The sequence below is a fragment of the Triplophysa dalaica genome, chromosome 13 (assembly GCF_015846415.1).
Source record: "Triplophysa dalaica isolate WHDGS20190420 chromosome 13, ASM1584641v1, whole genome shotgun sequence".
In the NCBI taxonomy this organism is placed as follows: domain Eukaryota; kingdom Metazoa; phylum Chordata; class Actinopteri; order Cypriniformes; family Nemacheilidae; genus Triplophysa; species Triplophysa dalaica.
This window is the reverse complement of record NC_079554.1, coordinates 18,951,938-18,964,137: the sequence shown is the minus strand read 5'-3', so window position 1 is coordinate 18,964,137 and position 12,200 is coordinate 18,951,938. Positions and strand designations below refer to the sequence as shown.

The following is a 12,200-nucleotide window of genomic DNA, read 5'->3' as shown; positions in this document are numbered from 1 at the left end:
TTAATATTTAATAAAACTACTGACAACAAAATGAAAATGAATTTAACTGAGTGAATTTAAAGTCTTAAAGTCTGAGTGCGTGTGACGTCTACATCTCAGTTATGTAGACGGCACACACTGCACAATTTACACTACAGAAATAGTCTGATGTTTTGAATGGTTCATTCTGTGCAGATGGAACGAAGCCAAGCTGGGTGAAAACCTATCATCCGGTGGTGACTGAACACCCTTACGAAACAAAGATATATGGGAATATACCTCAAAATAGAATGCGATATATTACATAATACATTTCCATATATTTGAAGCTTGCGCTAATATTTTTCAATATACAGCAATATATGCATTGACAATATATGGCTTAATATTGAACATATACTTCGAGATGAAGACAAAAATAAATATTCATCACATTGCAAAAGGAGAGTGAAAATGTTTAAATGTAGGCGTTATTTCATGTCTTTTTGCTGAATGTTAATATAGTGGACGATCTGTTAGTGTTTAATGTTGTATCACTTAGAAATCTAGAAGTATTTCTAGTATTTGTAAATTTGTGGGGTTACCGTGGTGTTGAAGATTAGAGGATGTGGTTAAGATGACAATTTGCCAAACATCATTAGGATTAGATATTACTTTATTTAAAAAAGTAATGGCTTTGCGCTTTTCAGTGCTTTTAGTATGTTTTAATAGGTTCTCATTCCGTAAATACAGGATTATTGTTGCTGGAGCAGGAGAGCGATACCCCCTAAGGTAATGGTAGGGAAAACACTGATGATGAAGATTTCCTAAAAAAATGTACGTAAAAAACGTAACAAAGACCCAATCCCACCACAAGATTGTGAGTTAAAATTTCACAATTCCATTGATTTCCCAACCTCTGAACCAAGCCTTGAGTAAGCTGTATATACAGTACACACTTATCTACAGGGACGTCCATTGCACAAGATGAGAAGAGACTCTTGGGTACTAAACAAAAGTCTTATCAATGGCAATTACACTGGTAAATTACTAACAGGACACTCAATGACTCGAGATAAAGCCACCCGCAAATCTTTGCTGATCCCATGGGAACACTTTGATCTCAGGTGAGGGGTGATGGGAGTCTAATTCAAAGTAAAGAAAAACATCAGCTCAATCTTTCAACAAAGATTCAATCTCAACCAACATTGAGGAGGTTGTGGATCGAACGCGATAACAATCCAGTTCTGAACATACAATCAACTATTGAACAGTCTTCCATCCCAGTGCATGTTTTGGAATAATCAATACACTCCATGAGTCCAACAACTGCATTGTTCAAGACGCATTTTGGGTGGAAACAACAAACAAACAAACACTAACGTCATTTGTGGAGATTATTTTAGCAAGCCATGTGTGGCAGATGGTTACTTATTTTGGCTCTGAATGAGAACCATTATCATAAGAGAATCTGGCAAGTGACACAAGCAATATCTGCAAGGTGGTAAAATGCTAAAAGTTTGTTTGGGGATGGCAGGTAAATTGAAATAAACAACAAAATGTGCCCATTAGCCGACATTGCATTTTATTTATTTTATATTTTATACAATTTCATATGCATTGTGGACCAAATTAAACTTCTTTAAAGTATAGAAAGGCCCATCTCCCTCTTATAAGCATTTTGCTTTTAGTACATAAATGTACAACTGCTGCATGTGTATCTTCTAAAGCGTTGGGCTAGAAAAAAAGCATATAAAAGGTTTTATCTGTAAACTCTCTGGACTCACATAATCTCTATTCTGCGTTTCGAAGACATAACATGTCTTATCATAAGTAAGATTAAACTGGTTATTACAGTCAAGGCAAAAAGACTGCTCAGTAAGAAGCTGTTTGTTAGCACATCCCCAAGCAGCAGGAGAATCGACAGACTGCTGTGACACCGGACACTGGCTTGACACAACACAAATAAAACCCCTCCCCTACCGTAAACCAATGTCTATCAAAACCAAGCTAAATTTCTGCCCAACTGGTTGAGGGAAAAATAAAGACTCGGAGAAGGCTGAATGTGCAAACCGTCTGCTTCACCCTAAACACCTCAAGCCATTTAAATCAGAAGCTACCATTTGTGTTTGCCAGCAAGCAGAAAGAAAACACAAAAACACTGCAATGAATTCATGAGTCAGGGGTCAACAAGTACAGGCCCTGGGTGGGTCTAAAGAGTTTTTCCAGCCAGCTGATGGAAATGACACTAGCACCGTCTGGTAAATGATGTTTTTATGCCTTGCAAACGGAACCATATCGATTTTTTTATAAATATAAAAATATAGATTTTTGCGATATTGAACACGGTTGTTAAATCTTAAAAGAACTGACCTAAACAAGAAAGTAAGCTGAATACCAGGAACCATCAAAGGTGCAAGTATTATACCAACCCAGTTTCACAGGTTATAATCAAAAGACAGTAATATAGTAGTATATATTATTTGTGGAAATGCAGGGCATTCTAACATTTCAGCTTTCTAAAGCCTGGCTCAGACTACAGGAGTTTTAAAATCCTGACAGATTTAAAATCTGGTTGCAGCTCACACATAAGGAGAATCTTGCCAGATTCTCTTATGTACAATCCTAAACCTGGCTCAGACTACAGGAGTTTTAAAATCCTGACAGATTTGAAATTCTGGTTGCAGCTCACACATAAGGAGAATCTTATCAGATTCTCTTATGTAAAATCTTAAACCTGGCATTACATCTACATTTGAATCTCTTTTTCAAGCACTACAAAAATAGGTTTGCCCTTTCTAAACTTGCATTTATGAATGTGAAATGTCCAGAGAAGAAAACGTTGGGGGTAAAGTTGTGTTTATAAATAAGAATAAATGTAGCAAGTGCAAAAATAAAAATTAATTGATCGGATTTTTTTTTATTTCATAATTGCACATCAAAAGACATTTTTAAGACACCCAAATACAGGATAATATTAAGATTATCATACCAGAGGACGCCTCTTACGTCATCTCACCGGGAAACAGAAGTAAACAAAGCGACATCGCAGTTAATTTCACGTGACCTATTTGTCCTATTATGAAAAAAGTGTATTTCCACGATGGATGAAGGAAATGGAGCGGCTATGCAACAGGTCTAGAGTGTGTAACTGTACCGTTTTAACTGTAGGGCTACAACGGCGTATCCGCGGTGAAAAGCAGATGTTTCTGTAGCAATTAGTAGCAAAAGATTGATACTTTATTGTAGCAAAACTGTAGCAAGGTGTGTAACATTCAATACTGGAATTCTGAGTCTTTGTCGCTCTAAATGATTCTCTGTCTGTCAGTCCAAAGCCGCGGTATCGTATTTTAGCAGATGGTGCTATATGATTTTTTTACTAGGGCTGAAGTTATGACTGTGCTCTGGGCGAGCAGCTTAAGTTTAATGTTCATAAATAACGGAAGAAAACAATTGTCGCTGCCGAGAATGAAGATGAATGCCAACCTGATTATAAGATAAAGCAAAACAAACACATAAACGCATGTATGTGTGCCTATAGACAAATAACAATCTGTTGAACGAAACTACAAGCTGCGCGTTAGCAGTTAATTTACCCGGTACATTTAAAACCGACGCGACATCTCCCTGCAGCTCTTTTCCTTATGATATTTTTAAAGGCCTGTCAGTCATCTCCGTCAACTTTCAGATCTGTCTCTCATTGGCTGTAGCGAAAGTACCAACGTCATCAGCCCGATTTAAAATCCTAAATATCAAACATGTTTGATATGATCGGGGCGGCTAAGATTTCTCTCGGAGCAGATCGGGAGTTCTAAGATTCGATCTGTGAACGTCTCACATTACGTGATAATCTGGGCCGATTCTCGGGCCCGATTGCGTATTTAGGCCCGATTTTTTCAAAGATTCTCGGGAGGGGAAATCGGGGTAAAATCTGGCCGAGAATCCTGTAATCTGAGCCAGGTTTAACAAAGTCTCTAGGAAACCGAATTCCCACACTCTTGTTTTATGCTACTGCTGACCGAGACCGTACACACTGCTCAGTGTTTCCCCACTTTTGTGGGGTCATTAATACAATCGTAGCTATATACTGAAAGAACATCATGGTTCAACAGTCACTGGGATAAATGAGCACACAAGGGCTTAGAACCGGACAGACGTGTTCTTCGTTTTTCCCTCTTCTGCCACTTATCCGTGTTCTTCTGCACACTCAAAAGATTGTGATTTTTTTAACTGCACATCTCAGGCCATACACGATCACGGAACACAGAGATCACTAGGTCATCCGGGATACGATTACTTCCACATCACAACCAGACATTGGTGGACAATGTGGAGAGGAAAACGGGAAGGGAAGGATATCCCCATGCGTTTCATTAAGGAAGAGAAGTGTAAAACAGCCAGAGACTGTTCACATTGTACAATGCATTTCTCTGTTTCTACTGGTTTACTACACAAAGATAATTTTTTACCTCTGACAGATTGTCAGGAACATTCTCTCACAACAAATTTCATAATGTAACATACTGTTCAGCCTTTATTATTTGACATCAGTACATCAACAAACAACCTATTTGGATGCAAAGAAGACTATTCTATACTTCTTTCTATTATCCTATAGCCCTCATGCCCTTGTGTCTCTCCTAGACTACAGAGGGGATTTAAAATCCTTAAACAGTCGCTGACTGTGTGTGAAATATTCTAACGTTTTCTATTCCGCAGATTCAAAAGGCTTAATGATTTTTTCACGGATGGTTAAACCTAATTCTTCAGAAAACCTGCAGTATACCGCACAAGATCTAATGCACTAAATGCGACCGAGCTCAAATATTCCAAAGGCTACTGCACACCTCATAGAAACTGAACCAATACCTCATCTAGCATGGAACGGACTACAAAAAAAAAGAACACGTGGCAATAATCGTAAGTCCGGAACACACTAGGCAAGCATAATGTCTTGACAAAGCACTTCCATATGGTTTGTAATGTTCTTTCTTGAGCATCTGTTATAAAAAAGAACCACAGCCTCATTTTTCTCTGCAAGCTGAATCCCTGTGGGTCGTAAAGTGGCTGTTTGCGACCGCCCTGGTGATCCTGATTTCCAGTAAAGTCTTACGTTTAAGTGTGTGTTCCAAACGGCTGGTATCATAGGCTTAACTCTCACGTACTGTAAGATCCAGAACTCGAAAGAGAGGCACAAAACAGTCTTTCCAGCTGCCTGGTCAGGTACAAAACCCTCACCAGCGAATTCCAGATCATCTTTTATTTAGAACCAATGTACCATTAACCCAGCCTCTAAATTTATAATGCTAAATCTTGCCTGACAAAACGCAGCCTTGGCCCGTCATGTGTTCAGTGGTCTCTGTTGTGGCTGTACGCCTCGCGGGGCCAAACACTATTTGAGAAATTGACAAGCACTCAAAACTGCCAGGAAATGGATGGCCCAAAAAAAAAGTGAAAAGTCTTATGAACTTCACACATCACCAGGTCTTCATTCTGGTTGTATGAAAGCCAAATATATGAAGACTGTTTATTCTACTGGCACTTTCTAAGCTAAATTAGGAAGGTTAATCAAATCTACCCTTAAAATCCCCAGCGGTGCCCTCCAGCTGAGTGCAGTTGACTATGTGGAATTTACTTCACAGGAGTAGCACAAAGCATCAGATCAATTCATAAAACCATATCTTGATCATGATCTTAAGAGTTAAGGAAATGTTGGGTAATTTCAACCAATGGTTGGGTCGAACTGGACAAAATCCCCCAATAGCTGGGTTATAAACCATCTTCTAAGTTAATTTAACCAAACAGTTGAGTTTTTCCATTTTTTAACCAATGCAGGGTTGAAATAACCCAGACTGATTTATGCTGAAAATTGCCCATGTGATGATTTACATAGTCAAAATCTACCGTTTCAAGATCTGTCTGCCCATGAGAAATGTTTCCTTGCCTTAAAGAGAACACTACTGGAGAATCCTACTCAATTTAATAATAATTGTAATAATTATATAATTCTCTATAAATACAGCGAGTTAAATTGCCTGGCAACTGCAAAAGGAGGAGTTAATAGTGCATATACGCACATACATCACAACATGCATATCTAACAGTGAGAAAACAACTGTTGCCTACTCAAGAGTTATTTATGCATATTACTAACCACTCAAAGATGAAGCTTCCTTCATAAATCCTTTATTTTCAGACTAGTATGCCCACTCACAACCTGCGCTTTTCAGCTTCGAATATAAGTGGGTCAAGAGGGTGACATGCAAAGGCAGCACACAACGTTCCTTTAGAGGGAAGGAAGCCACATTAATCTGTCAATGCCACCACCAAGGATCAAGGTTTTGTTCAAAACTGCTCGTGTGTTGTGCGGCCAATGCAGTCAAACATTTTTACCACAAATCGTTGTGTTTGTCCACTCGAAAACAGAAAAGCTCGAGCACAGACCCAGACCAAGCTTGTTAACTCCGAGAGACCGGGGAGAAATTGAAAGCCTTTTGATGGAGGTCACCCAAAAAACACCTGCACAGCACTGATTGACAGTTTTGACTGCTGACCAATTTACTGTTGGTAAGAAACGTGGAGCCGACAGCCGCTGTGCGTGAATGAATCACAGTTTCATGGTCAGGGAGGCACTTCAGACACATACTCACCGAACAGATTGCTGGAGTGGCCCTGCTTAGAGACGGGACGCAGTTCGTTGGAGCCCCAGGCGTAGTGCTTGTAATTGTCCCAAGCAAATTGCATCATCTGAAGAGAGAGTGACAGAAAGGAGAGGTTACATTTGTGATTTTGGCCGCGTTTTGACAGAGATATTGAAAAGCGATATTTGAAAACACAGCTGACCTCTTGTCCCAGACATGAAAAGAAGTTTTGGTAATAATGTACAATGTACTATGGTTTAATTCTCGGTCAGTAAATATTTGATAGAATCAAGCTGGGTTTAAAAATAAAGTCTAGCTGCCATTGTAGCTCTCCACAAGGTTTGTGTTTCTGAATAAATCACATTATTTAAGTATCTAAAAACCACAGATGCGTAAAGTGATAACGATAAGTGATGCTTAAATCAACTCAAGAAGTAGAACACCAAAGACACAAAAAAAACTTAAAGAATGTTCCCAAACAGGTGAAGCATGTTTCCAGAACTGCCCATTCAACTTCTAAAGTTAAAAATGAGTCCGCACATGAATGGCTAATAGTTGTGTTCCCATAGAGCTGTGCATTAGCAACACAAAGATGGTGGGTCTGATCTCCAGGAAACACGCATACTGATGAAATGTACCTTGACTTACAGTGGATATTAGGGCTGTCACGGTTATGACATTTGGCTGACGATTCATTTGGGGCCGAAACCGAAAATTCATGGTCCACTTGGCCGAAAACCGAAAATGACTTTTAAAAATAGTTTTTATATAACTGTTTTATGCCACTAAAACCCCACAAATTAAGAAGATTATAGGGTGACCAAATGAGCCCTTTTTCCTGGACTCGCATTTGTCTTCCGCATAGGTCATCGAGGTTTATTATTTCAGCTTTTATTTGATAAAGACAGCCGTTATATTTCAAGGTAAGAATGACTACAATGAGCTACATAGATTATACGTCTTTAAGGGATGTTAAATGTTAATTTTATTATGCTTTTCTTTACTGAAATGTGAGAACCTCGATGACGTATGCAGTTGACAAATGCAACTCCCGGAAGATGCACCCAAATCCATATGGTCACCCTAGAAGAACATAATTAAAAACAATACAAAATACATTATTCTTCCTTGGTCAACGCAATATAAAGATTTTTACTAATCTAAACATTGCAGTTGTAGAGTTCTTCTAGAATTATTATTTGCATAACAGTAGTCAAGTTAAAGTCAAACTCAGTAGCTCTTGATAATACAAAAAAATATATATGGTGCAAATTCATTTAAATGAAAACCACATGCAAAACACAGAGGGTTCAAGTAAACAGGCTAAAAATGAGATTCAGGGAATTCAGCACCTGCAGGATGACGGTCCACGGGAGCTACATCATCACTTATTGACAGATCGTTCCGCTGATGATTCACATGTGAAGAGTTTGTTGCATTTAAAGTTCGGCTTTAAAACACCCACAAGTCAATGCACGTGATCGCAGACAATAAAGAAACATAAAGGGCGGGCACACGCAGTTGCACATGCGTGTCATTTTCTGTCCGCTAGATTTGAATTTTTCTAGTTATATTTATTCATTTTAGCCTTTTTTATGGTTTTCTTGCATCCTTATTATCAGATATTACAGCTTTTATTTATCACTAATTATAACGATTAATTCATTAATTTAATGAATAAAATATAGATGCATTAAGAAATGTGTAACATTTTTAAATAACTGGTCACATTTTCTTTTTAGTGACCTTATTAGAAAGAAACCGAGATATGAGGATGATATGGTCTTGCTGTGTCGATGCATGAAATCTGGAATCACTTTAATAAAACTTAGTGGATGAAGAATGCTGCAGATCAACCTGGTGTTCTAAAGATTTACAAAAATTGCGGTTTTCTGAAATAATTGTGATTATGACAAATAGTTGCTTTGAGACGATGATTTAATAATTGTGACAGCCCTATTTCTATAAAATTGTCTGCCAAATGCATAAATGTAAACATCATTTAAGACAATTTTGTTACATTACCATATTACATTTAAAATAAAATCGCTGTAATTGCTGAAAATACTTAGAGTTTTCTGCACACAATACAATATTATTGTACATAGACCAACAAAATTATATTGGATATGTGCACATGCTCATTACAATACAGATTCATCAAAAGAGTCTTCAGAGTATGTTCATTTGTCTATCACTTTGGTGCCAGTTACATATTAATGTATGGAGACATTGCCGTCAAAAAAGAAACAAGAACTAATGAAAACAGGCAAACAGGGAACGTTGTAAATGGCTCTGACATCGCAGACATCACATAGAGAGGATCACTGAGGCCTAAATAGTTGCAACTGGAAAGCTTTCAAGTCTTTTATTGACTCAATCTGGCCACAGCCAAAGTAGAGTTCTTTAATTGTATTTTTGTTTACTTACAACAACTACAATTCTTTAAGTGGAAGAAGAAAAAAAGATAAACGGCAGCAGTATTTGCTAATGATGAGCGCTGTGTGAAGAAAACAAGGATAAGCAGAAATAAACCGCACTCATTATTCACCATGACAAGATGATGATGATCTTACAGAGACAATGATTGTGGGGAAAAGGGTGAAATATGCACAGTCATTTGCGTGTTAAATAATCCAACTCTAGTTCATTCTTCCAGATCTCATACAAAGTGTTTTAAGACCACAGCGCTCGCTTGCCCCAGGGGTGCCAGTTAGCAGGTCAAAATAAACAGACCCGCTGTTCTCCCCTGAGAACATTAGACAGCACCAAAGAGGGGGGAAGCTTCTCGCGCACTCCTCAAGTCTGGATGAAGTAATTTGCAGCCGCGGCAGTCTTCAAATATCAGCCAACTGGCTCCGGTGAAATTAGATCAGTTTATCGACTGCTAGCCTAACTTTAAGTGTATCCTAATCATGTAACTCTCTTTGCTTTCAAAGATAGCCACTCAACGCCAAACACACTGATTGAAAAAGAAAAGATAAAGAATTGGTAACAAAGTCTTTCGCCGCAGGGTTCAGTCTCCAGATAAGCACAACTGGGCCACTCGGGTGAGAAGACGCCTTTATTCTTTTACCTTTCTAAACTGTTAAGGAATAGCATCAAGGCATTGCGGCTGAATTGTACGATCAAAAGAAAAATCTATTTTAGCTCATTATATTTTCAGCTTGCAGAAATGAACAGGGTGAAATGAACGACTGTCTGCGTCTGTTGAATTGTTTTTTTCGGTAAGCATGCAACCACGAACAAACAGCGTGACAGAGTAACATCCACTATTGATGTCAAGTTTGTGGACAAATCACTCTTTTGTTTATTATTTATTATAGATCTGAAACTTTTTATAACAACAGAAAGAAATGCTCAACACTGTTGCCTAAAATCTGCTGGTGCAACAACAACTCAACTGCAGCAAATCAAAACTAAACTTTATAAATAAAGGGAGAGCTGATGGACACTTCAAAGTCTTAAACATGCTTAAATCCACAAATGTGTGTGAATTAAACTTGGATCGACAACACACTGGATCAGTGTTAACTTGTTTTCGCTTATGGCCTGTTTAAAATGAGAGAAATAAAGCACTACATAAAACTATTTATAGCCAACTTTATGTGAATTGCTTTTTCCAAGAGGATTTTAATACCTGCAAACTCTAATATGTCTAGCATAATCCTATAATGTGTGAATGTGCCTGCCATCTGTCTGCAGTGCTACGGCTGAGCGATTCCCTTCTCTCAGACAGCAGCGGGCGCCGGTGACGTCAACAAGCAACAAGGTTATGGTCCGCATGTGATTACTGCGGAGGCTGTGCCCAAAGAGTCAGGTTAGAGCAAACAGTACACAGAACCCCAGACAACCTTGAGAGGCTTAAATACAAGCAGAGGTGAGGGTGAGGTCTGGATGCCCTGGGACTGACTCTGAGTGGCTTATGTCAGACACTGTGGGAAGGTGCCATATAACCTGTTATGAGTGCTTGGAAATAGGGCTGTCAAACGATTAATCGTATCCAGAAAAGTTTGGGATTACCTAAAATATGTCTGTTGTCTGTGCATATTAATTTTTCATTTATGAATATACATGTATATATTTAAATAAAATTTGTTGTTTTATTGAAATAAATACATCTAATATATAATTAAATTAAATAAATAAATATTTCTATATATATATATATACACATGTTTTTGCATTTATAAATACAAAATTAATGTGCACAGGACAAAGAGATATATTATGTAAACACAAACTTTTATTCTGGATGCGATTAATCGTGATTAATTGTTTGACAGCACTATTTAGAACAGATTTTTTTGAAGTTTATCAAAATAGTTTTAATGTTGTTTTTCACACACTGTACCCATCAGAACATTGTACTCTTTCAGTGGATAGACAGATATCATTTTGTGTTCCCCTAAATATATGACATAAACGTTTGCGAAAACATTAAGACAATTTATACTCTTACATTTTAAAACCAGGATATAAAAACTAACTATTTTGCCGTTTTATATTTTGACATTGTTTTTCAATTGCATTGGGTGAAATGGTTAAAGGTTTTTCCTGTCTAGAGGGAAATGACAAGGAAATGGGGTAGGCATGGCATCCAAGAAGAGATTTAGGGGGGGTTGTGTTCAGGTCAGATGAGAAACAGGAAATGGACTGTGTGATCTTGGCAGAATGAAATGGCAACAAAATGGGCTGCAGTTTGAACCCCATAAAGGGTGAAAGAAGGAGAGAATCCTGCAATCTGAAAGCGAGCAGATGCATGCAAGCAAAAACTAAACCACAGCCTGTCGTTGCTTCTCACTACCTTGTAAAATGCATGAGGTCTCACACCCTTGTCAACACATCTTTTACGCTGATATTGATCAAATTGGTCTTTTTACAAACTTTTGCCCTGAATACTTTCTTTTTCAACTGTACGTGCTGGCCCATAACTCTAAAAATCCACCCCTTCTATTAACCCTTCAGTTGAAACAAGTTTTTTTTATTACACAATGAGCAACCAATGTTCTGCAAGTACTTCAAAACAACAAGTCATGGATCTACATTTGTTCCCAGAAGCAACATTGACAGTCCAAATTCTTCTCAGAATTGCGCTTTGCTATGCGTGAATGCCCAGTAAGTTTGTGTAAAATCAGCCAGTCGAATCAATACCAGATATTGAAGCTTGTTAATGTTAACCGGCCAAAGGCAGAAAAAAATACGAAAACATCTCAAAAGCCAAAGTCTGCATGCCGAGATGCTAGATGATTTTTCAACAACCACCAGACCAGTATGTCCTTAGTGTTTCATTTTTAAGAGGTTGTGTCAAATTAAAAATAGTCCAACTGTGTGTCGAGACCCTACATTCTGTCCAAATTTATTGTGCTCAACCTGCAAATGCAAAAACCCCGGAGCTGTCCTCATGACTGATTAGGGCACTTGTTATTCAAGCATCTCACAGGCTAGTCATTTTTTAAAACATGTAGTTTTGCACAGTGACAAGGCATTGAGGTAAATATGATCAAAATCGAATCGGCTCTATCTGGGCATCAAGCCTGGTTTTGTCCAGCTTGTTTTCTTAACAAAACAGCCAGAAACAAAAGTCTCCTCTACTTTCAC

General features: G+C 38.0%; 1 protein-coding gene across 1 annotated transcript in view; it reads right to left on the bottom strand.

The window, feature by feature from the left end:
- Positions 1-12,200, bottom strand: part of man1a1 (mannosidase, alpha, class 1A, member 1) — a 77,948-nt gene that overhangs the window by 51,451 nt on the left and 14,297 nt on the right. Inside the window, exon 2 of the mRNA XM_056764428.1 lies at positions 6,609-6,705. Within this exon, the coding sequence (XP_056620406.1) occupies positions 6,609-6,705 (97 nt within the window). The remainder of the gene's footprint in view (positions 1-6,608; positions 6,706-12,200) is intronic.